Source organism: Manacus vitellinus, unplaced genomic scaffold, assembly GCF_001715985.3.
Source record: "Manacus vitellinus isolate BGI_N305 unplaced genomic scaffold, ASM171598v3 scaffold_87_pilon, whole genome shotgun sequence".
NCBI lineage: Eukaryota > Metazoa > Chordata > Aves > Passeriformes > Pipridae > Manacus > Manacus vitellinus.
Genome location: NW_021940854.1, coordinates 26,175 through 53,467, shown reverse-complemented (window position 1 = coordinate 53,467; position 27,293 = coordinate 26,175). Strand labels below are relative to the sequence as shown.

Below are 27,293 nucleotides of genomic sequence, written 5' to 3'. Positions count from 1 at the left end.
CTCCACCTCTTCCTTCTCAGTTACCTTTTCCTCCTACTTTTCCTATTCCACCTTCTCCTTTTCCACATCCTTTTCCATTTCCTTTCCCTCCATCTCCTTCTCTGTTGTCTTTTCCTTTTTCTTCTTATCCTCCTCTTTTTCCTCCTCCTTTTCTTTTTCCATTTCCTTTTCCTCCATCTCCTCCCTCTCCTTTTCCATTTTCTCTCCCTTCATCTCCTTCTCCTCCATCTCCTTTTCCTTTTTCTTTTCTTCCTTCTCCTTTTTCCTCTTCCTCTTTCTCCTTTTCCTCCCCTTTAGGGATGGCAGCTGGCTCAGGGTTCCCCCCTGGCTGAGCCCCAACACCTTTTATTGCACCAATGGCTCCTCTCACTCCCGACACCTTCCAACCCCAACAATTCCCCTTTTCCTCCAACACCTCTTCCAGGATTAAAACCTAAAATCCCCCTGGGGAAGAAGATTTCCCTGGAGCTCCTGTTGGAGTGGAGCTCTGAGGGGGCTAGATCCCACCGAGGGGTGCTCAGAAATACCCTGAAATACGATGTATTCCTGAAATCCAGTGTAATCCTGAAATCCAATGTATTGCCAAAATCCAAGCCATCCCAGAGCTGATGGAAAGTCCCTGCAGGCTGGACCCTGATCACGGGGAAACTGAGGCAGAGACAACCCTCAAATCCCCCTCCCCACATCTCTGGACACACCCCCTCCCATTCTGCCCAAATAAAAACCAGAGCTGGGAATAAAAACCCGAATAGGGTTTCTTTTGTTGTTTATTTTACGCATTTTTGTTAAATTCTGATATTTTTACGTAGAGGGCGGGAGCCTTCCTGGAATGAGAGGGCTTAATGTCACCTCGGATCCTTCACCCCCTTCCTGGCCCCAGAGGAGGGGACAGGAGCCAAATCTTCCCCCTCCCCCAATTTCCCCCTGCTTTTGCTTTCTCTGCTTTTTTGGCCCAAAATGAGTCACCGGGGGATTTTTTTTCTCTCATTTTTCGGGACTCTTTCACAAGCCGAAAGAGGGGAGGGATTCTCGGGGGGCTGCAATGGGGCTGAGCACCCCTGGGTGCCCTCCAGCAGCCCTAGCTGGGGTTCCCAACGAGGGGACAAGGGACGACATCCCTGGAGGTGTCACCCACCGCCCGCGCGGTGCTGGGACCCCCCCCAGGAAGGGGACCAAAGTGGCCACGTCCAGTGACCGCGACGCAAGCCCCGGGTGGCTCCGGGGGGGAGCCTGGGGCTGGAAAGTCCTGCCTAGTCATTCAAGGGGTGGCGCGGGGTGAGAGCCCCAAAAAGCGCGTCCGTTCCGGTAAGGAAAGAGTCAATGGCCCGCGCGGAGCCGCCTCAGCCCCGCACACGCCACTTCCCCGAGCGGGGCTGACTCATCCCCGCGCTCCGTCCCGCTCCCGATACCGGCTCCCACCGCTCCATGAGCCGCTCGACCTGAGCCCCTCCGTGAGTACCGGGGGTCCCGTAGGGGGTTGGGGGTCCCGGCATCCGCCACGAGCCACGTGTCACCCCGCCCCGCTGCCCGCTTCGCCCCATCCCGGCGGGGACCCCACGAACTCGGTTGGGAATCCCAAAATCCCAAACCCCATAGAAGTGGGGTGCGCCCCAACTACGCGGGGAGACCCCAACCTGTGCTCGCCCCCACCTGCCCCAAAGCCCCTTTTCCAGCCTCTCCCACCGCGCCGGGTAATGTCAGGGGTTCTTCTCCCGGTGCCCGCGGGATGGGAAGGGATGACTTCACCCCATTACTCACCCGCCGTCACGATTTGGCTCCGCTCCCGCGCTATTCCCGGCTCAGCCCCGTGCTCCAACAGGGAATTCGGGCCTGGATAGCACGAGTTCGGCTTAATGGGGGGATTTCGGGAAGGAGAGGGAGCCCCAAAAGCGCTCCGGGGGGTCGCAGGGGTTCGGAGTGCGGTGGGATTTGAGATGAGTTTGGCCGCCGCGAAAGAGCCGCCGAAGCGCCGTTAACTGTCATTTTAATCAAATTATGGAGTAATTAGAGTCACCTCCACCCCATAACTCCCCCGCTCAAGCAGGTTACAGATGGTTCCCGCCGGCAGGAGATGTTCATCCCCGAATCGGCCGTTTTTCGTCCCCAAACCCCCGACGTCCCCGCCGGCGGGGGGAAATCGCGTCAGCGGTGCCGGGAACCGGCCGGGAACCGGCGGAATCGCGGGGAGCACGAGAAGGGGGACATGTGTGAACATGTGTGAGCTTCACCTGTACTTGAACACGCGCGCACGCACAGACACACACAGAGGTGCCCACCAGCACCCACACATCACCTCCACGCAGAGGTGTGTCCCCCCACGTGTGTCTCACTTGTAGTTCACCTGCACATGTATGTGCTCACCTGCACACACCTGTACTCACCTGTGCTCACATGCATGTTGGCACTTGTGTGCTCGTGTAAACACACCTGGGCACGTGTTCACTCTGACACGCGCGTATGTGCTCATCTGCACATGGGGGCACACATTACCTACCCACCTGCACTCACCTGTGCTCACACGCACACACATATTGGCACTTCTATGCCCTCATAAACACACCTGGCCACGTGTGTTCACCCTGCATATGAGGACAGACACGTACCACTCACCTGTACTCATAGACACGTTGGCAGCTGTATGCACATGTAAACACGCCTGGGCACGTGTGTTCACCCTGCACACGAGAACACACATGTACGCACCCACCCATGGCCGCGCAGACGCTGCCGCTTCCGGACTACAAGTTCCATCACACCCCTCGCCGGGGACGGGGCCGACCCTCCCGACCGCCCAATAGGCGGAGGGGGCGAGTTGGTCCCACCAATGGGGGCCGAGGGGGCGTGTTGGCCCCGCCCCTCGGGCGCGCCCAGTCACGTGGTGCAGGCGCGGCGGGTGAGCGATCGGGGGCGGCGGGGGGGGACGGGGACACGAGGGGGTCCCGTGGGAAGGGGTGAGTCAGAGGGGGGTTGGATCCCCCGCCGACCGGGCCTCATTTATTTCAGGTTGGCAGCGCCTTTATTTGCCGTTTTTCCATGGGTTTTACCCAAAAAAGTGGGCGGGGGGGACTATTGGGGGGGGTACCGAGGCCTGGATTGGGGGGGCAGTCAGCGAGCAGCTTCAGGCCACGAGTGGCCGATTTCGGGTGACGCCGTGACCCGAATCATCCCGATTTCTCCTTAATTTTATGGGAGCAGCAACAATTTGGGGGTCTCACCTCCCCTTCCCCCTCCTTTTTTTTTCCTTTTCAGGACCTCTTCCTAAAGCAACAGTTTGGGGTCTCTCACTCCCCGCACCCCATTTTTTTCCCCTCAGGACCCTCCTAAGCTCAAAGCCAACGACTCCCCCCCATGGAGAACAACCAACCAGGGCAACAAGACCCCCAAGAAGCCACCACCAGCAATCCCACAGTGAGTTCACCCCGAGATTTTAAGGGGGGTGCTGAACCCTCCCAAATTTGGTGGGGGGACGAGGGCGAGCAGCACTTTGGCCACCAGTGAAAGAGAGGATGAGGAAGAGAAGGGTGAAATTTCTAGCCTTGCGGGGGAAAACCAGACCTAAACCGGCATTTTTTAGAGGAAAAATGAGCTGTCCCATATAAATAATACTTTTTATAATTAGTTTTTATCCTGAAGAGGAAACAGCATTTAGATTTTGTGGCACTGGATCCCCCTCCCTCCTCAGCGGCTTTTTCTTCCAACCCAAAAAAAAAGCACCTCAAAATAGTTGAGCCATTAAAACCCAGCATCTGTCACAAGAGTTTAAATGAATCGAGAGAAGAATCACCACCAAAAAAAAAACCTAAAAAAGAATCAAAGGCCGGACTTGGGAGCCAAGCAGCTGCTTTGCCCAAAAATAGCAACAAGTTTTATAACTCCGGAAAATGTAGAACAAACAAACGGGGCACATTTTTAGCTGAGAAAGGCGGTGGCGGTGGGAGGGAGGGAGGAGGAATTCCTGCCCCTCTGTTTTCCTGGAAGCTGTTCCTCGTGTTCTTGCCTGGATCCAGAGCTTTGACCAACTTGGCCACTGTCCCGGGGTGACAAAAACGAGCCCAGAGCTGCTTGAATCGCCAGGCAGGGGGTGGGGGAGCTGCTGCTCGGCCTCAGTTTCCCCAAATTTCCCCCCTCCCGTGTCCCACAGGAGGATCTGGGTCCCGAGGATGGATCTGAGCAGGAGAAGCCAGTGGGGGAAGGGGAGAAGGAGAAGGAGAAGGAGGAGGAGGAGGCTTTTCTGGTCAGTCTCTACAAGTTCATGAAGGACCGACACACTCCCATTGAGAGGATCCCCCACCTCGGCTTCAAGCAGAGTATGGACTCCCCAAATCCCCTGGGGACAGGGAGACCCCCCCGTGTCCCCCTGACCCTCGGCCTCTCCTCTTTATTGCCAGTTAACCTCTGGAAGATCTACAAAGCTGTGGAGAAGTTGGGAGCCTATGAGCTGGTAAGTGGTGTCTGGAGGTGCTGGTGTCCAGTGGGTGTCGGGGTGTCCCCTGACTGTAGGAGTGTCCCCTGGGTGCCAGGATGTCCCTGGGGGTGTCAGGATGTCTCCTGGGCATTGGGATGTCCCCTGGGTGCTGGGATGTCCTATGCGCATCACAATCTCCTGTGCACACTCTGTGCACACTCTGTGCACACTCTGTGCTGTCCCCTGGGTGTCATGGCTGTCCCCTGAGTACCGGGCTGTCTCCTGAGCACCCGGTGTCACCCCTCCCTCCCTGTGCAGGTGACAGGGCGCCGGCTCTGGAAGAACGTGTACGACGAGCTCGGGGGGAGCCCTGGCAGCACCAGCGCTGCCACCTGCACCCGGCGCCACTACGAGAGGTGGGCACACAAGGGGGATTGGGGGGGTGTCTATCCCTTCCTGGGCCTCAGCTCTCCCTCTCAGGGCCAGTTCTCACTGTGCCCACCCCCCGCCCACAGGCTGGTCCTTCCCTACGTGCGGCACCTCAAGGGGGAGGAGGACAAGCCACTGCCCCCCAGCAAACCTCGCAAGCAGTACAAGGGCTCCAAGGATGACAAGAGCAAGAGGGCCAGGAAGGAGAAGGGCAGGGAGCAGGTGTGTGGCTTCTCTGGAAGTTTTGGGAACAGCCTCGGACCCCTATGTCCATCCCTCACCCACTGGGGTGCGCAGCGAAGAGCAAGGAGGGATGTGGATCACTGGGAAAAGGGAGTGGAGGGTGGTTGGAAAAAGGGAGTGGAAAAGGGGGAATGAAGTTGGGGGATCCCGGAGCCCATCCCGGGATGCAGCACCCACCTCCCAATAACTCCCTCTGCCTGCAGATGCCTCCGGACAAGGTGAAAACGGAGGTGGCAGCTGGCACCGAGGACACCCAGGACATCCCAGAGCGGGGCCGGGTGGCCCAGGGATCCATCCCAGCAATGCCACCCCACTGCTCCAGCTTGGCAATCCCGACCCCCAGCCCCTCGGGGGGGCATCCCAGCCCCTGCCAGACCCATAGCGAGACCTACAAGTGCCTTTTCTCCAGCTTCTACTCCAAAGGGAACCACCCCATCATGTCCCCACTAGCCAAGAAGAAGCTGCTGGCCCAGGTGAGCGAGGCTGAGTCCCGGGGCTGCCACAAACGCCACTGCCTCGAGGGCCGGTGGGCACCAAGCGCTGCCACCACCAGCCACAACCCGCCCCGGCCAGCCCCCGAGAGGAGCCCGGAGCCCTCGGGAGCTCAGGATACAGTTCCGAGCATCAGGAATGAGGTGGGACCCTCCACCAGCGCATCCCCTGGGGGCACAGACACCCAGGGGTGCCCCCGGGCCGAGAATGGGGGTCCGGCACCTGCCACGTTCACCGGCTACTTCCATGCCTACCGCAGCGAGGGGCTCCCGCCCAGTGCCCCCCATCCGCTCTGGGGGTACTTCTCCAACCTGAAGGATTTTTTGGAGCCGCCTCCTGCCTTCCCAGAGCCAGAGCAGCCCCAGGACCTGCGGAGCAAAGTGTGGGAGAGCCAGGGGGCTGCCGTGCAGGCCTGGGTGCCCCCCGGACCCGGACCCACTGCCAGGGCCAGGCATGGCCATGAGGAGGAGGAGGAGGAGGAGGAGGATGAGGAGCCCTTTGGCCCCAAATTCGGCGCCGTGTCCCCCTTCCCCAGGGAGGCCAAGGGCAGGGACATGGGCTCCAGCCCCCTGGGGGGCCACCGCGGGTTGGCCAAGCCCAAGGCCGTGGTGGCCAGTCCCAGCTTTGCTGCACTGCACTTCCCGCCAAGCTTCGGGAGCCCCCTGGAGCACCTCAAAACTCAGGGTGTGCCTGTGGCCCCTGCGCTCTCTGCCAACCCCTTTGTCATCCCAGCCTTTCCCAGCCCCTTGGTGGTGGGCTCCATGCAGCCCCCGGAGCTGTGCCGGCCTCTGGGCACCGGCCCCAGGCACTACTCCAATTCCTACAGGAATTCCCTGCGCCACCGGTCCTACCCATGGCACAGCCACCATTCCTGTGGCTCCCAGCACGTGCCAGCCTTCCATCACCACACCAAGCTGTAGGAATTCCATCCCAGCCAGCAGCATTCCCTGTGGAGGGAGAAGCCAGGATGCCTCACCGGGAAGTGCCAGGGCCATCACCGCTCCAGGGCTGAGAGGGGACAATCTGGACCGAGTAATTTTTACTCTTTACTCTTGATCTTGAGCTGTTTGTATCCAACCTTGTTATGGTGGTGACTTAATTACATATCACATAGTTCTATATATATTTTATATACACACCTATAAAAAGGGAGCAAAATGAGTGCTGGAGGTTTGTGTTTTGCCCGGGCTGAGCCAGTTGATGGTCATTCTCATCCCTCCTTGCCTGGATTTTTGGAGACTCCCCAGGCCCCCTGTGACCAATGACAGGACCCTGGAACGGCTGGAGTTGTGTCAGGGCAGGGTTAGGTTGGATATCAGGAAAAAGTTCTTCCCCCAGAGGGTGGCTGGGCACTGAAGAGGCTCCCCAGGGCAGTGGTCACAGCCCCAAGGCTGCCAGAGCTCAAGGAGTGTTTGGACAATGCTCTCAGGGACAGGGTGGGATTGCTGAGGTGTCTGTGCAGGGCCCGGAGATGGATGGATGATCCTTCCTGCTCATGATTCCCAGATTCTGTAAGGGAGGTACAGGAGGAGCTGCCCCCCTGCTCCCAGGACCCACAATGTAGATCCTTCCCTGGATCCATTCCTATTTTGTCCCTCTGTTTCTCTACAACTCCAGAAATCCACCCTCACCCCAAGTTCCCCCCAGCTGCCTCTGGAGGGGCTGTGGCCACAAAGTCAGCACAGAAGAATAAAAAAGGAAATTTTTATTAAACAATAACAAACCCACAAAAACATCACCCCTCTGCCCAGGGGGCTGCTCCTTTCCCACCCCTCAGCCTTCCTGTGGGTCCCTGGGGTCCCTATGGCTGGTGGGTGATGCTGGAGGAGCTGTCCAGCCTGAGGATGCGCACTAAGTGTCTGTTGGCTTGAGCCTCCCTGGGGTGGATGATGGTGCTGCTGCTGTCCACCATGGGGGGAGCCCGCCCCAGGGTCTCCAGGGGCCCCAGGACGTGGCTCTTGGCTAGGCTGACCCTCTCCCTGAGGTGTCCCAGGGCCCTGTCACCCTTCCCTAGGGTCAGGAGGAGCATCCTGGAGGGGCTTTGCAGGGCAGGTCCCACCTTGGGGTGCACCAGGGTGGCAAAGGGGAGGGCACCAGTTGAGGAGGAGGAGGAGGAACAGAAGGAAGAGGAAGGCTGGATGCCCAGCAGTGTGAGGGGCACGGCAGGAGCCTCACTCATCCCAGGCTTGGTGAGAGCTGAGAGCCTGGCGGCTGACATGACGTAGAGGGTCTTCATGGGGCTGGTGGCGGTCACTGTGGAGAAGGGGAGAGGATCAGCAGTGGGGGACATGGTGCTCACCCTGGGAGCTGATGGGAATTGTGCCCCCCAAAAGCATCTTGGCCATGAAGCAAATGTTGCTTCATGTGAAGCAAAACTTAAGGGCTTGAGGTGCAGCTGAGCCAAGCCTGGGATGGGGACACGGAGAGCACTGGGATTATCCCAATGCTGCACCCTTCAGCTCTTCCAGACTGAACAGAAGAACCTGGCCCGGTCCACTCTCCGGAGTGAGACCCCAGAACAAACCCCAGCGCTGGCACAACCCAGGCAGGGAAACCAAAACAACGAAAACTGGCACCACTCTACTCCCAGACCACTCAGATTCCCCTCCTGTTTGATGCCAAGGGGGAAGGAAAGCTACCCCCTCAAAGTGCAGCTCAGATGCTCCAGGCACAGTTGAAATCCGTGACCAGTTGAAATGGCTTCCAGCTTCCTGCAAAGGCCCAGCTGGAATTTCAAAGGGAACAACCAACAATAGCTCTGGCTACTGCTGAAAACACAAGAGTTTAAGCCCCCAGCATTATCCCCCAAAGCCTTTTGTAAATCCAGTCTGTTCCAGGAAGCCCTGGATTACGTAACCCTCTGCGCCAGAGGGACAGGGAGCTGATGTCAAGGGCTATAATTAGTTACAAAAACACACAGCTCACCCCATTTCCTGTAAAAGGCAGCTTTCAGTTTGCTTTTGAAGCAACTCTTACACCAGCCACACAATTAAGCCCTGCCTTGAACACACAAGCTCAGCATTGTAGGGAAAAGTCACAGCTCAGGATCAAATATCCACTTTCAAGTGGCACCACATAAAAAATTAACCCTTCCCTAAACCACTCAACCCTGGAGTCAATCTGTGTCAAGTTCCATCACTTCTCCTGGATATTTAGGGGGTCTCAAAGGTAACAAGGACATGAAGGGAAGCACAGCAGCTCTGATGTTTACTGAAAAGCACAAAAGCTGTTTCCCACATGGATGAGGAGTTTCAGACCTACACAAGTTACTCCCCTGGTGCTCAGGGGGGATCTGAGGGGCACCAGCTCAGGATTCTGAGCTCTGCCTTAGCCAGGTTCTAAGCTCAGCGACTGAAAGAAACTCAGAAGGATGTGGATGCTCCCAAATCTGAGCCTCAATCAGCAGTAAACCATGATTTTGCATGGGAACTCCCAGCAATGACAGATGCAATGTCAGCTCTAACAGGACAAACAAAGGATTTCTGGCTGCTGCTCTTTGTACTCACCCAGCTTCCATCCAAAGGCTTCGCCTGAAGGGTAATTTTTACCTGGGGATTCAGTAACATGCTGATGGCAGTTTTTCAAGTCTAGCTGGAGATTCCCTTGGTGCAGTATTAGTGTGGGAAGGTTTAGATGGGATATTGGGAATTGTTCCCTGGGAGAGTGGGGAGGCCCTGGCACAGGTTGCCCCGCAAAAACCTTGGAGCTCTTTCCAGTGCCTAAAGGGGCTCCAAGAGCTGGAGAGGGACTTGGGATAGGGCAAGGCAGAATGGCTTCCAATTGTCAGGGAGTAGGATTAAATGGGATATTGGGAAGGAATTCTTCCCTGTGAGGGCGGGGAGGGGGCGGGATGGAATTCCAAGAGAAGCTGTGGCTGCCCCTGGGTCCCTGAAAGTGTCCAAGACCAGGCTGGATAGGGCTTGGAGCAACCTGGTCTAGTGGAAGATGTCCCTGCCCATGGCAGGGGGTGGAATGGGATGAGCTTTAAGGTCCCTTGCAACCCAAACCAGTCCATGATTCTGTGATATCAAGCACAATCAACCCTGACACAGACATGATGATGACTTGGATCTTCTCAACCACCTCAGCAAATCACCAACTCATCACACCCAAGAGATGTGACCAAGAACACTTTCCCCACCACAGCCACACCTGCCCTTGGACTGCAACAGTCAGAAACAGCTCAAGTGAGCAGTGATGGACATATTTTGTGATGGACATTTTTTGGGTGGATGGGTGTCCCAGATTACCTGAGGGCCCTGTGTCTGCATGGGCTGCTCCTCCAGCTGGGGCTGGATCATCCCCATGGCCGCCTGGCTCAGGGTGCTCACACGGCCGGGCTGCCCTCGCAGGGTCACAGTGATGGTCGTGGGCGCCTTCAGGCCTGGAAAACACACATGGGAGATGTCTCTGAGACAGAGGGATTGTGGAAGCCACAATCAGCAGCTTGGGGGGCACCAGAAGCCTTTTCATCAGAGGCGGTTCCTTGCAAACTGCCAGCACATGTGGTTGTCCATAAGGAAAAAGGTTTGGGAACGCTGGTCTCGGGGTGCTCCAGGCACCTGGATCACCTTCCAGCCTCCCTTCTCCCTCACCCTCAGGGTGCTCCAGGCACCTCCCTGCCTCCTTATCCCTCACTCTCAGAGTGTTGGGGTGTTCCAGCCCAGTCCTTCCTTCTTCCTCACTCTCGGGGGTGTTCCAGATGCCTCCCTGCCCCCATGTCCCTCACCTGCTGCCTGGTTGGAGATCTGGGCCAGCCCTGGCAGGCTGCTGGCCAGCTTGGCCAGCCCCCCATTGGTCAGCAGCTGGTGGATGGCCGAGGGCTTCCCACTGGCTGAGGCCCCCAGGGCCAGGGAGGTGGGCACAGGGATGGTGCGGACGATGGTGCCCGTGTCTGTGGTGATGGCACTGAGGCTCTGCAGGGCTGTGGGAGCCTTCACAGCTGAGCTCTGCAAGGACAAGCAGCAGCACTGAGCACCTGGAAAGAAAGGGGATGAGGCGGTGGCACAGCCTCTCCCTCCCACAGAAGCCAGAGGTGTTAGAGGTCATGGTTTTCCCACTTTTTTCTTGGTCACACGCAGGTCTAAATGCCAGTAAACTTGTCCCTTCCAGTTTGTACATCTCATTTCGGCTTGATACTATGACTGGGAGAAACTGAGCCCACTCCAAATGAAGCCACACATGAAATCACCTCACACTGAAGGGATGAGCAGTGCAGTGAGAGGTCACAGGTGTGTGTTTTCCCAGAATATCCAGGAGAATGATCCCCGATTCCTCTAAATCCATTCTCCAACTCAGCATTTTCTAGAAGGCTGCCTAGAAACACCTTCCCACAGACCCCTTCCCTACACCTGTCACTGAACCTCCCCTCCTCATCTCTCCTGGTCCTGGAGCAAACAGGGCCTTGTCCAAGTTCCCTCTAACTCCAGCCTGCACACAGCTTCCCTGTCGGATCTCCAGTGGATACCTGCACAGGTGGCCCAGCAGCAGCCATGCTGGCAGGGAGGGTGGATGCCTTGGTCCCAATGTCCTGCAGGCTGAAGCTCAGCCCTTGGAGCAGGCTGCTGGCAGATGCTGCTCCTAAAAAAGAAAAAAATCCAGGAAAAGAATCAAATCAGGCTTGGAGAATTCAGCAGCATGAAATTCCAGGTGTGTCCCATGGCTGTAAACCTGCTCTTTAATGAGCAGCAACCTAAGGTTGACGGGAATCCTCCAAGCTGCTCTACACACATAGTGCCACTGTTTCATAGAATCATGGAATATCCTGAGTTGGATGATCCACAAGGATCATGGATCCAACTCCTGGTCCTGCACAGACACCCCAACAATCCCACCGTGTCCCTGAGAGTGTTGTCCCAGCACTCCTTGAGCTCTGTCAGCCTTGGGGCCACGACCAAACTCTGGGGAGCCTGTTCAGTGCCTAACCACCCTCTGGGGAAAGAACCTTTTCCCCATATCCCACCTAAATCCCCCTAGCACAGCTTCATTCCACTGCTGCAGCTATAAATGGGGTCACTTGTGAAACCCAAGATGCAAGGAGGTTGGGCTTGGTGTTTCAAGGCATCATTACATACAAGTGACACAATTATCAGGTCAGCTGCTGCATCCCACAAATCCCTACAACAAATCCCTTCCACAGCAAATCCCTACAAATCCTGCCTCAACCAGACCCAAAGCGACCAGGGAATGCAAGGAAGAGCCTCCACTGAGTGATTTTGAACCTGGTTTACCTTTTACCTTCCCGGGACAGACATAGGGAGGTGGATACCTTGGAGGGCACTGGCTGGCTGGGCCTGCAGGCCGTGGGTGCTGCTGGCCACCAGCCTGCTCTGCAGGGCATGGAATGCACTGGGAGCTGTGCTACTGGGAATTCCAGCTGGAGCGGGGCTTAGTGACGCCTCTGCTGCTGAACTCAGCCTAAAAGAGAAGAAAGAGGCTCCCGTCAGTGACAAACCGCACAGGGACACAGATGGCACCAACCCAAACAACCAGCAGGACTCCTGAAGGAAGGCAGTTGAGCTACAAAAACCCAAAGCAAGAGAAACATGGAATTGTTAAGGTTGTAAAAGGCCTTTAAGATAATCAAGTCCAAGGGAAGTTTCCCTGTTCCACTGCAGGAGCACCTGTGGCAAAATCCATGGATTTCCAAGCTGGAAGGGTTTGTTACAAGCGTGCACCTCTCTGGGTCACCCTACACAAAAGTCGTTGACCCCAAAGCGACATTCTTCCTGTTTAAAACCTATTTCCTATTTAAAACAACTCTTCTCCTCTCCCAGATCACAGAATCTCAAAACATTTTGGGTCCCCTTTGAGGGACCTCAAATCCAGTTCCACCCAGGGACATCTTCCACCAGACCAGGTCGCTCCAAGCCCTGTCCAACCTGGTCTTGGACACTTCCAGGGACGGGGAATCCACAGTCTCTCTGGGCAAAAAGATCAGTCAGAGTCTGGTTGCACAAAGCTTGGGTTTGAATTAGAAGGGAAAACAGGCATCAGCACGAGATTCATCCCCCAACAGAAATCCCTATGGGCAGTTAATGACCTTCATGAGTCACTTTGAGGTTTTTCCCTGTCTTTGGGAAAATAAAAGTTTGACTGTCAAAGGGAATTAAGGGAAGGATTAAAAACTGAATTTCTGCCAAAGCCACCCCAGTCATTCAAAAAACAGATAACCTGAATTTGGGGAACTACATAAAACATAACCCAACAGCCACAATACCTTCTACTTCTGCCCATTTCTGCCATTCACAGGCTCGACTCCCAGGTGACAATGAGTTTTCAGGAGCCCAAAAGCCTCCTGCCACATGGCAGAACATTCCAGTGAGAAGCAAGAAACCAGAAAGCTCCATATGCAGGACTGCCCCTGTTGTGGTGTTTCCTGTCGAAGAGACCCACAGCTCATAAATCCCAAATTCCCACTCACCTGGGGGTGGAGAGCAGCCCCGAAAGCTCCTTTGCTCCAGACACGGCCATGGGCACCGGCTTTCCGGAAACAACTGCAAGAGAAAAAGGACAATCCTCATTTTCCCTCCTCCGCGGGGCTTTAGGGAATTTTTAGGGATCCCCCTCTCACACAAGTACCCACAGGCACGGCCATGGGTTCATCCTGCCCCCAGAACATCTTCTCCAGGAAAAACACACATCCCAAAGAACAAAGTCCAATCAAAACTGCTGTGGAACGACAGCCAAGATTGAAGGAATCAGCTTCCAAAGTCTCGGGAATCTCAGCCCCTCGACACCAAATCCAAATCTCTCTCCTAAACATTGTCTCCACTAATCCCCTCCTAAGTTCATCATGGCACAGTTGAACCACCTCAATGGATTTTTGGGATCTGGCTGATGGATTTTGTAAGGATTCTTTAATTAAAGACACTTTACAAAATACACAGGGATGCGACGAGTCACGAGATTTGTTTATTGCGGTGTTTTTTGGAATACAACTGTGTTTGTCTTGTGCTTTCCTCCTGCTCACACCGGGTATAGGGAATTCTTGTTTTGGTTCATGTTTTACTTCTGTAATTCATTTCCTTTCTGTGAAAAGAAGTAAAGTTTGGAAAATTAAATAAGATAAAATTAAAAAAAGACTCCAGAAAGTAGAGATTTTCAAAGCTGCCTGAAGATCAACTGTAACCTTCCAAAACGATGTGGATTTAGGTACCTTCACAGTTTAAAACAACTGTTAAATTAGCAAAGAGGTGCTTGGAAAGGAGCAGAATTATTTCTCAGCTTGGAAAAGCTCTGATTTCTGACCAGAACGGAGACACTTTCAGTCCATAACCTTATGGATCTGGAGCTCTGGCAGGAGGAAAACACACACTCCAGACAAGAAAACATCCTTCAGGGTCACAGGGCACAGCAGCCAAAGCTTTTGGCCTCTCTTCCAAAGGCTCAAGGGGAAGAAGATGGAGCACATCACCTCTCCTTGGATACAGGATATATTGTGGTGGGTCTTCCCAGATGCAGAGGTAGGAAAGCTGGGATTTTTATATGTGCGTCAACTGTGTGCTGTGCCAGACTCCAGGTCCCACGGGGCTGAAGTGTCTGAACACACAAAGGTCTTCCAAAGGGAGGAACATGGTTGCCATCCCTAAAGCAGGAGCATATTCCAGGTGGGAGGAGCGGAACCAGAGATGTACCCGACCTACGTGGAGCAAGGGGTCCAGCAGGACCAGCATCCTGCTTCCAGCAGCAGCTCCACACTCAGAGGAAGGAGGGAGTAAGACCAGAGGAAAGTGTAAAACCAGAGGAAGGTGTAAAATTCACCTCCCAGCTCCAGGCTGCAGCCAAGCATTCTGCTAGAATGTGCAATTCCAACTGCTATGGAAAACAGGCTCCTGTCAAGCCCCAACATGTCACACTCCCCCAGCTGCCAAGCCCACTCACACCTTGAGCCACCACCTTTTCTGCAGCAAACTCCTCCAAAAATGGCAGCAATAGGTCAATAAATCACAGCTCCCTCCCCTCCCTGCACGTGCCCCTGAGGGCAGATCTGGGCACAGCCAGGGCCCCGTTTTTGGGTTAAGAAGCAGCTGTGCAGCCACAACTCACTTTCTGCCTGGGTGGTGAGGGCAGCTCCGGTGCCCATGGCAGCAGCATCCCCGTGGGAGACAATGGTCACCTTGATTTTGGCTCGTTTGGAGGATTTGGAGCACTGGGTCGGGCTGGGGGGTTGGTGCCTCTTCAGCTGCAAACGCACATCATCTTTCTCAGCCCCTTCCGAGGGCTCTGGCACCGGAACTGGGGGACACAGAAGGAGCTGTTTGAGCACCTCTAGGTCAGCGCTGCTCCTCTGGGCACAGGAGGGACACATGCCCATGCACACACCTCCTCAGCTCCCTCCATGTCAGCCTTGCCCACTCCCATGCACCAGGAACACATTTTCCTTTCCACCTCAGCTGGTTCCTGCCTGTCCTGTGCTGAGTTAAGGCCAGGATTTGGCTTAAGCTACTCACAGGCTAAGGCAGGATGGGATATAACATCTGTCTTGCCTCTGCAGAGAAGGGAAATGGATGTGGACAGTGATACCACACCTCCACATCAACACTTTTCATTTCAAAGTGTGGCACATCCAAATCCTGGCAAAAGGCCCCTCCAACACCCCTAATTTCCAGGTGAGGGGATCAAGGTGGAGACTTGCAGAGATGGTGCAGGATCAGAGCTCAGCCTACTTGCTCCTCCAACACAGCCAAGGGATTTGCATGCCTATTATTCTTCCTGGAGTTGGGCAGGTTTTTGGGAGGCACCAAGCAAAGCAGAAAAGGTGCGGCAGCAAAGCCAAGCCCCTCAAAGTCCCACACTGGCACTTGGGGAGAAAACCCACATGTTGAGAGTTCTCTTCCACACCAATCATAGAATCATAGAATCGATTGGGTTGGAAAAGACCTCTGAGATCATCGAGTCCAACCCTTGGTCCAAATCCAGTCCATTTACTAGATCATGGCACTCAGTGAACGTGTAATTTTGCTGCCACATCCTTGATGTGTCACATCCACTCCATCCCCCCCTAAAGCATAAACTTCCCAGGGCCAAAGCCTGTGAAAAAGCACAGGGGACCCACAACAGCTCAGGAACAAGACATAGCCATGAGCTGCCACATCCTGCCCATCCAGCATCCCCCACGATCATCCAGTCCAGCCTGAAATGTTGGGAATTCCCTGTATCCAGATGGTCCTGGGCATCCAAGCCATGTATTCCACAGCCCAGAGGCCAAGATGTACATCCCTTTTTATTTATAAATATCCAGGTGCAGATATATTGTATAAAATAGGTATAGATATGTGTGTGTACGTATATATTTATACACTGTGCACCACCTACACACCTCAGAACTGTGGATGTAGGACAGGATTGCAGTCAAATCCCGAAATTTCAGGCAACTCCAAGCATTTTGGGGCTGCTCTGGTCCCCAAGACAAGTGCCAAGCTTGCTGTCCTGCTCTCCATGGCTGGACCTGAGGCCTGTTCACTCATGCAACACTTCCATGCCTTTGCCCTCCTCCAAACATGCACCATCCAGGCCCAGATGCATCCAGGGAGTCCTCAGAGCCGTGCACAGCCTGCAGGCCCCACAGCCCCTCCCAAGGGCCACCAGCCAAGCAGGACAGTGAAAGGCACGTGCACAGGTGTCAGGTGTCCCTCAAAGCATCAACAAGCAGTGACCCAATGTCCCTCTGTGTTCCCACCACTCCAGGGAGGACCCTGTTCTTCCTTGTGGATCCATGAAGCTCCACCCCCCTTCCTGCCTCACATCTCAGGCATTAACAAGCCCAGAGATTTTAACTGGCTTTTGAAGTTATGAACAGACCCCCCCCAGGCTTGTGCCAGGCTCTCCACAGCTCCCACCAGCTGGGGATTCCCCTGCAGGGCTCCAAGTGTGCTCTCTCCCCTCATGGCACAGGGGAGAGCTCTAAGCGAGGCTCCAGGGAGAAAGAAACCCCTAAACCATGCTCAAGAGGGAAAGAAACCTTTCAAACCACCAGCCTGAGGCAATACCTGCCTCAGGGGTTGATTACCATGGTTGGAGAGTTAAAGGCAACAGCATTTGGGGTGGCAGAGGAACTTCTCACCCAGGTCAGCTCTCAGCACCCTAATGGAGTACTGACATACTCATATGACACCACCACAGCCTCCCAAATCCTTGGATTTCCACTTTGCCTGCCCTCCTAACCCCAGATCCACACGTTCACTGTCATTCGTGATGGTAAAACACATCTTCAGATACTATGGATTTCGCCCCTTGATTCCAAACCCTCCGAGCATGACACACTCAGTTACCTCTGTGCTCAACTTGAGAGACTCCAGGACTACGGAGCGCTCACTTCCACATGTCTCCTGGTCTAGACAGTATCCCTCTCCCCGATCTATCAAAGCCACCCCTCTCCCTGATCCATCACAGCTTCCCAAAGCCATCCCCCTCCCTGATCTCTCTGCTCTAATTCCCTCAGACCAAGCAAAGCTGCTCCACGCGTCCCTTCCGAGTCACTTGGTTGTCCCTTGTTTCTCTCCCACGTGTCTGGGATGCTCCACCACAACCACACATGGTCTCTTCAGGTTGATGTCCATGTCCCCTTCTCACCCCCAGCAAAGAAAAAGGGTTAAACTCGTGCACAAAGCTTTAGTCCATCAGAGCAAACCAGCTGCCAGACACTGCCTTTATCCACTGGGAACAAGGAAGAGCTCGGGAAAAGTCACAGCTCCCAGGTAAAGTGGGCCCTTGGCTCCAGCTCCGAATACAGCAAAGAGGAAGCAAAAAGCAGGGGGACAAGGGGACACGTTGGGCCACATCCCCAAATCAATGCAAGGGGAGAGGAAGATGATGGAAGAAGGGAGCAGAGACAGAGAGGAGGGAGATAGGAAGAGAGACAGCGGGAAGTGAGAGGATACTCACCAAAGAGACATGAAGAGGTGCCAGGAGGAAGAGCTTTCCTCACCAGCATGTTTTGTTTCAGAAAAGCAGCAAACTGAGCTGAAATGAATCAGAGAGAATTACAGGATCACAGGATCTCTGGAGGGGACAGGGAGCTCCAGGGACACCACAGACAGACCTCTGAGCAGAGACAGAGTTCTGGACATAACTCATCCAGCCACAGGCACAACAGAGACACAGCCACCTCTTCCTCATCCCACCTCTAACCTGGAGCCCTCTCCAGCCCCACAGCCACTGTGAAAAGGCCCCGGAAACAAGAGCAGGCCTGGCTGGAAGAGCACAGCTAAGCTTGGCTCAGTTGCACCAAGGAGCTGAGAGCAGCTGGGAGACGTGAGCCAGCACATCCCTCAGCAGCTCCAGCCAGGAGCAGCAGCATTGTTGACTAAACCAGAGAGCCACGACACAGCCAGAGACCCAAAAAGACCCACAGACCCTCCTCCTGCCTCCCATGTGCTACCTGGAAACTGTTTCCCTCAGCTACAACAACAAAGGAATACAATCCTTCAGTCCACTGTCTGAGAAATTAAGGAAAATGCAAGCTTCAGCTTCCTCCCGGAGTCTATCCCTGAATTAGGAAAAGGTTTCAGAGGATGTGGAAGGTCACAGGAGACAACAATGAGCCTGTTCAGGTCTGCCCTGGGCAAAGAAATAAGGAGAGAAGGAAGGATGGAAAACTATTGCCCAGGGATTTGCCAGGAGGATCCTCATCCACAAAACCACTTCCTACGCTCCGAGCATTCACCACCACAATGAAGCTGCACAGAAAGGTTTTAAATCAACACTAACAGGACACAAAACTCCACAGGGTGGGTTCTTATTCAGAGCGGGTTTTCCACAGTCATTTACTGCAAGATCACTCTATAATTCCTTAAATCCCACAGTTTCAGTCTCAATTCAACAGCCTCAAACATCACCTGAGCATCTTTATTCTCTCCTGAGCACCTTCGGTCTCTTCCCAGGGAGCCTTCAAGGATTCATGACACTGGACAAGGGGCTCTCACTTCCAAAAGGATTACAGCAAGGCTACAGAGGGATTTGATGAGCCAAAGTGAAAGTCCTTCCCACTCCCCAACAGCAGGAAGACTCCACAAGCTCCACAAACATCATTCCCAACATAATTCCAACCCTCCAATCCTTTCAGATGGCAGTGACAGGGACTGAGCTGGAGAAAAAGCTGCCACGGGGAGCTTGGAATTCAAGACAGGACTCTGAAGACAAAGACCTCCACACACTAGGACAGAAAAAGACCAAAAATCTGGATGCTAAAAGGGTGGGAAAGCTGCAGGGAATTACCTTGTGCCTGCTTGTGTGTCAGGACTGTGTCTGCCCTCGGCACCTGCCTCTTGAGGAGCTGTGTGGTGCCCACCGGGGGGGGCTTCTGGAGGGACACGGTGGCCACTTTGGTCTTGGGGCTGGAAGTGGGGCTGCTGGAGACGCTGGATAAGTCCTGCTGGAAGAGAGGGACACCTCTTATCCCAACGTTTCCTCAAGTCAGTCTTAACCCTGAGTGTCAGGAATCCTTCAGCTGGAGTACACCTAACTCTGAAGGTTCATTTGTCTCACCACAAGCTATTGGAACAATGGAATTGTTAAGGCTGGAAAAAACCTTTAGGATCATCAAGTCCAACCATAACCCACCACCACAGTCACCACTAAACACATCCTCAAGTGCCACAACCATGTGTTTTTTGAACACTTCCAGGGATGGTCACTCCACCACTGCCCTAGACAGCCTCTTCCAATGCTTTACAACTCTTTCCATGAAAACTTTTTCCTAATATCCAATCTAACCCGACCCTGGCACAACTTGAGGCCATCACTCCTCCATATCCTCTTACCTCCATCTTCAACACTAATCACAGCTCTCACCACATATTTCAGTGGCACAGAGGTACCTCTTTACACAACCTCAGCCTTTCCCAGCTGGAATTACCCTGGGAAAAGCTCCCACCTCTGATCCTGAGGGCGAGGCTGGTACTTTGGCTGCAGGGGAGGTAGGTCTGCTGTTCCTTTCTGGCAAGTCAAAGGATAGATCCCTCCTGGTGGAGTCACGGGGCTTTTTCTTCTTCTCAGCATCCAGGTCCCGGGGGTCAGAGCCCGAGTGGCTCTCGGCTCGGGTCAGCACTCCAGTCAGGAAGTCAGCTATCTCATCCTAGGGAGGAGGGAATAAATAGCTGGATTAAGAGGTGGGTAGGTCTCTAGCAATGGATCTTCATAGCTTGAAGCAAAGGAGCAATAAGATTCCCAAAAAGATAAATGGATAAGGCTCTGTAGGTTTGATATTCCACAGGAAGAATCCCTAAAACCTCACAGACAGACCCAAGAATGAGACTCCTGAAGGGACAAATGGATAAGGCTCTAGAGGTTTAATATCCTGCAAGAAGATTCCCTATGAACTCACAGACAAATCAAAGAATGAGATTCCCAAAGGGACAAATGGATAAGGCTCTGGAGGTCTAATATTCCACAGGGAGAACATCTAAAACCTCACAGACAGACTTTGGTTTTCTCATTAAAACTCACAACCCGCTGATTTTGGACACCTGGGAGAGAAATATGATGGTTTCTTCAAACTCCCCAAAAATACCACCTGTGTCCCTTGAGAGACTTAGGAAACTGCTCCTTGTTTAAGGTGCACCACCAGGAATCTCACATCTCTACTGAAACAGCCACTTCCAAATTCCCCTCAGGAGACAGATTCCCTTCAATCCAACCAATCCTGGCTGGAACCTTTGGGCATTGAGACATTTCAGCAGGGATTACCCCTTTTTTTGGAGGTGTGAAGGGAAGATCCCCATGGTTACCTGGATGCACCTGTCCACCATGCTCTGGGTCAGGCCTTCTGACTTCTTTTTGGCTTTGCTTATCCTGGGAAATAAAAACAGATGGAAATCAACATGATTGGTTTTCCACTTCCATGCTCACAACATCCTCACCTGAGAGAAAAATTCAAGTGACACAAGGTGGGTCCCTTACCCAGTTACACATTGAGTAAGGCCTGAGTAAGAGCCTTCACGTCACAACCCAAGAGCACCAACTACTGGAATGATGAGATTGATCCCTCAGAAGTGCCAAGACAAACTTTGAGGAAAAATATCCAGCATCCCAAAGCATTTTCCAAAGCAAATCTGACACTTGAGAGCTCTTTCTCCAGACCCAGTGTCAGAATTTTATGTTTCTTTTTTTCCTCTCCTTTACTGGTTTTTCCTACTAGAGATTTCTGATTCATACGATGCTCTAAAACCTGATCTGTGCTCTGGGCCCAACTCTAGATCAGGCAACCCCATTCCCATACACAACTGGTTCAGCTTTTTGGTGCAATTATTCCAAACTCACCCAAGTATGGAGCATTTTCATGCCATTCCCACTTAGTTCCAGTACCGAATCCGGGGTTTATTTACACAGCACGCCTAGATGTTGCCCAGAATTCCTGGGAAAAGAGAGTATCCACCTGATAGGATGTTACCTGAGGTTGTCATCTGCTCCCCCCACCACCACCATGCTGTTGTCTGCCCGGATTTTCTCCCGGAAATCCTCCATGGCTTCAATGTTGCACTGCAGGGAATTCTGCCCAATGACGAAGAGGACAGGGGTCTTCATCTCCAGGAGGGGGTCGTCAACATCCTGCAAGAGCACAGGGAATTGCAATCTGGAAGGGCTGAGCCAGGATGAAGAATCTTTGGAGCTGAACACCTGAAGAGGCACTTCGGGTTAATCCCGATGGGATTGACAACTGTACTGAGTCCAGATGAAAACTGCTCCAGCAAACACCTCCCAGATGGATTTCCAACACCCTCAGAATTAGCCACTGCATTTGCACAGCTCTAATTATTCCCAAGCCAGTCACACACTGCTCAGCTCATAAAGGAATAAACCAGCTCTAGTGCCAAATGATACAGTTAATGAGGGACCCAGGGCATGGTTAACGAGGGATCTACACGTCCAGCAAAAACAGGTCACAGCCAAGACAAGCACAGATAGCACCTCTCACACCTGCTATTGCATCAAGAATCCCACCAGGAATGCAACAGTCCCTACTCTAAATGCAACACCTCCTTCAAAGACAAATCACCCAGATATTCTGCAAAAAATATGCCAATTTCACTGGACTTCCAAGCCTGATTCCATGAAACAATGTAGGGAGGTTTAAAGAAAAGCAGAGTTCTTTCAACAGCTCCACCTGGTCCTTACCCCTCTGGGGCCATCCACGGTGAGCAGTGGGAATCCAAGGCACACAACGGCAGTGACATATTCCATCACTGAAACCTGGGCAGAAAGAGCAGCACTCAGCATTCTCACAGCACAGAGCATCCTAGGAGCAAAAGCTGCTGTGCCAGGCACAGAAACACCTTCCATAGCTACACTTGGCTTTGGAGATTAAAAGAGTGATTAGAAAATGTTAAATGACTCAAGTTGCTAATGGCCCACAACCACAGACTGGTCAAAAGCAGGCCACGGAAAGAGGAAAGGGACAAGGAGAACCCATCAAGTGTAACAGTCTCTCAAATCCGTCTCTGAACTGAGGCTGCTAAGTGGGCTCTGGGAGAATCACAGAACCCTGGAAGGATTTGGGTTGGAGGAGCCTTAAAGGCCATCCAGTCCCATGGGCAGGGACACTTTCCACTAGACCAGGTTGCTCCAAGCCCGGTCGAACCTGGCCTTGAACACTTCCAGGGATGGGGCAGCCACAGCTTCTCTGGGAATTCCATCCCAGCTCCTCGCCACCCTCACAGGGAGGAATTCCTTCCCAATATCCCATCTAATCCAGCCCTCTGGCAGTGGGAAGCCATTCTGCCTTGTCCTGTCCCTCCATCCCTTGTCCTAAGTCCCTCTCCATCTCTCGTGGAGCCCTTTCAGGCACTGGAAGGGGCTCTCAGGTCTCCCTGGAGAAGTCTTCTCCAGGCGAACAGCCCCAGCTCTCCCAGCCTGGCTCCAGAGCAGAGGGGATCCATCCCTTGGAGCATCTCTGCAGCCTCCTCTGGACCTGCTCTAACAGATCCATATCCTTCTTGTGCTTCCTTGACGATGTAAAGGAATCAGGTACTCACGTGACAGGCCACCAAGGCACCCGTGTTCCACCCGATCAGGATGATCTGCTTGTGAGAGAAGTGGTTGTGAATCTACAGGAGACAAAAACACAGGAATGCAGAAGCAGGACAGACAATGAGATGATGCCCTGGGGTAGCACAGCACCTCCAGGAATGGGAATAAGGTCAATGGGAGCACAAAGACTCCCTTATAAACCCATTACCTCTCCCTCACCTCTGCCACTTTGCCCCTCACAGCCCCAATCATGTGCTCCAGACACTGCAGCACTCCTACCCCACTGCCATTGTTCAGCAGGGAGGTGGCAATGGGAATCACCTGCCAGTGGAAAGGGAAAATCAGGAATTAACCAAGGCCTTACTGAGGACAACAGGTGCTGACAACAATTAGCACAGAATAGAGCCCATTTTACACATGAACTCGTGCTTTCTCTCCTTCTTTACCCTAGGATTCATTTCTAGCGACTAAAACCACAGTAAATGGAGAACTCCCCATGGATTCCCACCAGAAAACATCTCCCCTCACTCCAGTGTATCAAACACACTCATTAGGAGATGAGTGAGCAGCTCCATAGCCAAGAGGACTAACACGACCTCCAGTCTCCCTTCTCCAACCCCTTCCTACCAGAACCCTCATCAATCCTTAATAACAGTATCAAAAAACCTCAAACACATTGGATTTGGCAAATCCATCCCTATGCAGTCTCCAACGGCAAACCCTGAGGCTGGCAAGTATCAGCCTCTGCTTTCCAAGGATTTTGGTGCACCAAAGGCTTCTGGAAGCAGCTCTGTCCTTCCCCCAGAGCCAAGCCCACACACCTTTCCCAGGCAGGAGAGCTGTGACTGCCAGAAGCGGTGCCGTCGGGAAGCGGGGAACATGGAGTTGGCAGGGCCAGAGGAAGCGATGAGGATGAGAGGGGAACCAGGCAACTTGCTCTGCAAAGTTCAACAAGAGACCTGTCACGGAGAGCAACTTCTCTGGAGGGACCTCACTGCCTTCCTGGCTTGCATAGGGAAGCAGGAGGGACCTTGCACAGCTTGTTAAGTGATTGTTTTCCCAAGCCAAAGTTTGGGACAGTCCAGGGTGAATGTGCCCAACAGGAGGACTCCCTGTCATTGAGAAAGTCAAAAACACGGGGAAAAGAGCTCAGGGAGAAGACAGAGGTGGAAAGAAAAGGAGTATGAATTTCCCAAGCCAAAGCTCCCTTGGGATAGCCCAGGGGGAACATGCCCGACAGAAGGACTCCCCATTACTGAGCAAGTCTAATGCGGGGGAAAGAGCAGAGCAGACAGAGGTAGAAGGAAGAGGAAGAATAAAGTTGATGTGGGACCTCTCGCTCCCCACAAGCCCCCAGAGGCACTTACTGGTTTATTATGGGACAGGACACCCACTGCTGGGTCCCAAGGCCTCTTGAGCAGCAGGGACAGAGCCTCAGCCCCAGCTGCTCCTGTCTTGGCCGTGGAAGAGAGCAGCATCCTGTCAATCAGCGTGGGGATCTGAAACCAGAGGCCAGGAGGGACTGAGAAAACACACACAAAACAAGGGATAACAATTCCATCTGCAAGCTGGATAAAGGGAGAAGGTCATCCACGACAGCCAAGTCTCCCACTGCTTTTATCACCTTTCCTTTCAGGGTCTGCAGAGCATCCAGGTATGCGGCCAGCACGGGCAGGCTGAGGGTCTCCACCAGTGTCGTGTGGAGCCACTGGATAAGTTTGGTGTCCCAGTTCACACTGGCCAGGGCCTGGCGCACCCTCCGGGCACATTTATCCACCGCTATCCTCCTCAGGACAGGCTCATTGCAAGCCTGGAGACCAGGAAATCCAAAAGGAACAGTTATGGGGAAGATCAAGCATGTCACATGCATCCTGATCCATAGGGAAGTGTTGGCTTGGGCAGCCCTAAGACCCCTGGAAGCAAAGCCCAACATCTGGCCGTGAGGACTAAACCTGTCCTTGGAAGGCAAGTGGAGGCTGAGGGGAGCCCTCCCAGAAAGTCAAAACTTCCTCCTGAGGGGCAGCTCTGATCTCTGCTCTCTGTGATCAGTGACAGGACATGAAGGAACGTGCTGGAGCTGTGTCAGGGGAGGTTTAGGTTGGATATTAGGACAAGGTTCTTCTCCCAGAGGGTGGGTGGGCACTGAAGAGGCTCCCCAGGGCAGTGGTCACAGCCCCAAGGCTGGCAGAGCTCAAGGAGTGTTTGGACAACGCTCTCAGGGCCAGGGTGGGATTGCTGAGGTGTCTGTGCAGGGCCAGGAGTTGGATCAATGATCCTTGTGGGTCCCTCTTAATTCAGGATATTCTATGATTCCACAAAAATCATGGCTCAAAGAAGCCCAGAGCTGCCTGTTCCTTGAGGCTACATGATCCAAAGGCCAAGACTTCCATCCTGGCTCTGCTGAGAAGGACAGATAACAACAACTCTTACCCCCTCATTGGCCAGGCGAGCCAACCTGTCTGACTGCAGCGCTTTGTGGATCTTGTTAAACAGCTTATTCTGGGCCATGGTCCACCCTGTCCTGTGGGGAGAGACACACAGGAGCTGTCACACACACGCCTGGGGCCTGAGAGCTGCTGTCCATAAAACAACCAAATTCCTCATAATGTTAACACTGTGGGCTGGAGGGTTCCACAGGGTGGAATTTATGCATATCCTCATTGTCTTTGACATTGGAACATGGTTGAACTGGGGATCTACGTGTAATCCAATGACTCCCCAGATCCCTGCCTGTGCTGGGCATTGCTGAGGCGCCTCCATTCCTGGGGACAGTTCTGGGCCCTCACCTCAATACAGACATTGAGGGGCTGGAGTGTGTTCAGAGAAGGGAATGGAGTGGGGAAGGGGCTGAAGGAATTGGGGGGGCTCCGCCTGGAGAAAAGGAGGCTCAGGGGGGACCTTCTTGTTCTCTGCAATTCCCTGACAGGAGGGTGAAGCCAGGGGGGGTTGGGCTCTGCTCCCAGGGAACAAGGGACAGGATGAGAGGAAACGGCCTCAAGCTGTGCCAGGGGAGGGTCAGGTTGGATACTGGGGAAATTCCTTCATGGAACAGGCCATTCAGCCCTGGCACAGGGGTGGAGTCCACACCCCTGGGAGGATTTAACATCCCTGTGGATGTGGCACTTGGGGACACGGGTTTGTAGTGGCCTTGGCAGTGCTGTGGAATGGGTGGACTCAATGACCTTAAAAATTTGGTTTTTCCAACCCAAATGAGTCTATGGATCTGTACCATCACTCTATGACTCACTGTTCCAACCTCCCCTGAATACATGAGATGGATTCATGGGATGGACATCTGGAGGAATTTCTTAACAGAAAGGGTAGTCAGGCATTGGAAGCAGCTGCCCAGGGAAGTGGTGGAGTCCCTATCCCCAGAGGTGTCCAAGGAACAACTGGACGTGGCACTCAGTGCTCTGGGGTGGGTGACAAGGTGGGGATCGGGCACAGGTTGGACTCAATGACCTCAGAGGTCTTTTCCAACCTTAATGATTCTGTGATGCCATGTGGGAGAGGTTCACCAGCTGGGCCACCCCCCACCATCACACTCAGATTTCACAGCAGCCAGATGAGTTGGGACACAAAAATCCATTTTCCTTGAACATAGCTCATTTCAGTAACACCCCTGTGTGTCCAGTCTCACCAAAACCCTCCCAGCACTCCAGGGGGTGCCAGAATTCCCTGTCTCTGCTGTCCCTGGGTACCTGTTGACGTGCTCTTCCCAGTCATCAGGGGGTGGAGGTGCATCAGCGTCAGTGCGTGCGAACATGACGTGCCTCTCGCACTCGTTCATCACGCTCCGGGCCTTCTGGTTGTCGTACAGGGGCACCGGGGTGGGCGTCACTGTCTCCACGTCAATTGGCATGTCGGCCTCCCTGCCAGGGAACGAGGGTTTAGGGTAGGGACGGATTTAGGACAGGGATGGGTTACCCTGGGCTCTGCTATGGTGGGCACTGAGATTCAGGGACCCTGTTACTCCTGATCTGTGCCCTGGCAGCCCCCTGGATTCCAAACTAAGCTTCCCTGGATGCCCAAACCAAACCCCTGCACCCCCAAACCAAGCCTATCCTGGACCCCAAACCAACTCACCTGGGCCCACAAACCAAGCTCTCTGGATGCCCAAACCTGCTCTTGTCTTCCCAGGCTCACATTCTCCCCTTCCCTCAACAGCCTCTCACAGATCCCTCAGGGCCTGTCCTGCTCCTCCCCTCAGGCCCCCCAAAACTTCCCCCATCCCCTGGGACCACTCACATGACCCCAGCCCTACACAAGCTCCTCAGCTCCCCCTGACAGACAACACAGCCTCCCCTCACAGCCCCCACCTGCCCCACAGGTCCCTCAGGACCCCTTACAGCCTCTCACCCCAGAGGACCCCCCCACCCACCCCACAGTCCACCCCGGGATCTCAGGGTGCCCCCACCCTTCTGCTCCACAAACCCCACACTACCCCCAGGACCCTCATCCTTCCCTCATACCCCCAGCCCCACACTGTCGCCTCACAGCTCCTCTTCCCACCTCACAGCCCCTCAGGACATGCTCTCAGCCCCTACACAGGTTCCTGATCCCAACGGTCCCCCCAGACCCACAGGAGCCCCGACTCCCCTCACAGCCCACCCATCTGCCACTCAAGACCCCCACAAGCCCCTCAGGACAAGCTCCCAGCCCCTAGGGAGGTCCCTGAGCACCCCCTCCCCTCTTCTCATCGACTCCCCAGACCCACACAGCTCTCTCTGACCCTCAAAACTCCTACAGGCTCCTC

The 27,293-nt window shown here is 53.9% G+C and overlaps 2 protein-coding genes across 5 annotated transcripts; one reads left to right on the top strand and one right to left on the bottom strand.

Annotated features, from left to right (window-relative positions):
* The first annotated feature begins 1,293 nt into the window (after window positions 1-1,293).
* Window positions 1,294-6,730, top strand: ARID5A (AT-rich interaction domain 5A). 2 transcript variants are annotated; one of them, XM_018085795.2, is made up of 7 exons: window positions 1,294-1,451; window positions 3,314-3,408; window positions 4,142-4,307; window positions 4,389-4,441; window positions 4,724-4,821; window positions 4,921-5,056; window positions 5,281-6,730. In XM_018085795.2, the coding sequence occupies exons 2-7, from the start codon at window positions 3,349-3,351 to the stop codon at window positions 6,487-6,489; spliced, it is 1,722 nt and encodes a 573-aa protein (XP_017941284.1). In that variant the 5' UTR covers window positions 1,294-1,451; window positions 3,314-3,348; the 3' UTR covers window positions 6,490-6,730. The 2 variants fall into 2 exon arrangements, with proteins under 2 accessions (XP_017941284.1, XP_017941283.1); XM_018085794.1 differs by having other exon boundaries at window positions 1,409-1,451; window positions 3,250-3,408.
* Window positions 6,731-7,716: 986 nt separating this feature from the next.
* On the bottom strand, window positions 7,717-26,602 carry KANSL3 (KAT8 regulatory NSL complex subunit 3). 3 transcript variants are annotated; one of them, XM_029964960.1, is made up of 20 exons: window positions 26,239-26,425; window positions 24,968-25,058; window positions 24,162-24,347; window positions 23,905-24,036; window positions 23,359-23,475; window positions 22,757-22,858; window positions 22,543-22,614; window positions 21,686-21,760; window positions 20,961-21,118; window positions 20,299-20,362; window positions 19,446-19,646; window positions 18,788-18,941; window positions 17,456-17,533; window positions 14,618-14,806; window positions 12,993-13,065; window positions 11,838-11,986; window positions 11,037-11,149; window positions 10,299-10,518; window positions 9,820-9,953; window positions 7,717-7,822 (listed from the first exon to the last, which is right to left on the bottom strand). In XM_029964960.1, the coding sequence occupies exons 1-20, from the start codon at window positions 26,397-26,399 to the stop codon at window positions 7,820-7,822; spliced, it is 2,472 nt and encodes an 823-aa protein (XP_029820820.1). In that variant the 5' UTR covers window positions 26,400-26,425; the 3' UTR covers window positions 7,717-7,819. The 3 variants fall into 3 exon arrangements, with proteins under 3 accessions (XP_029820820.1, XP_029820818.1, XP_029820819.1); XM_029964958.1 differs by lacking the exon at window positions 17,456-17,533 and having other exon boundaries at window positions 18,788-18,944; window positions 26,239-26,602; XM_029964959.1 differs by lacking the exon at window positions 17,456-17,533 and having other exon boundaries at window positions 26,239-26,602.
* Between the last annotated feature and the right edge of the window lie 691 nt (window positions 26,603-27,293).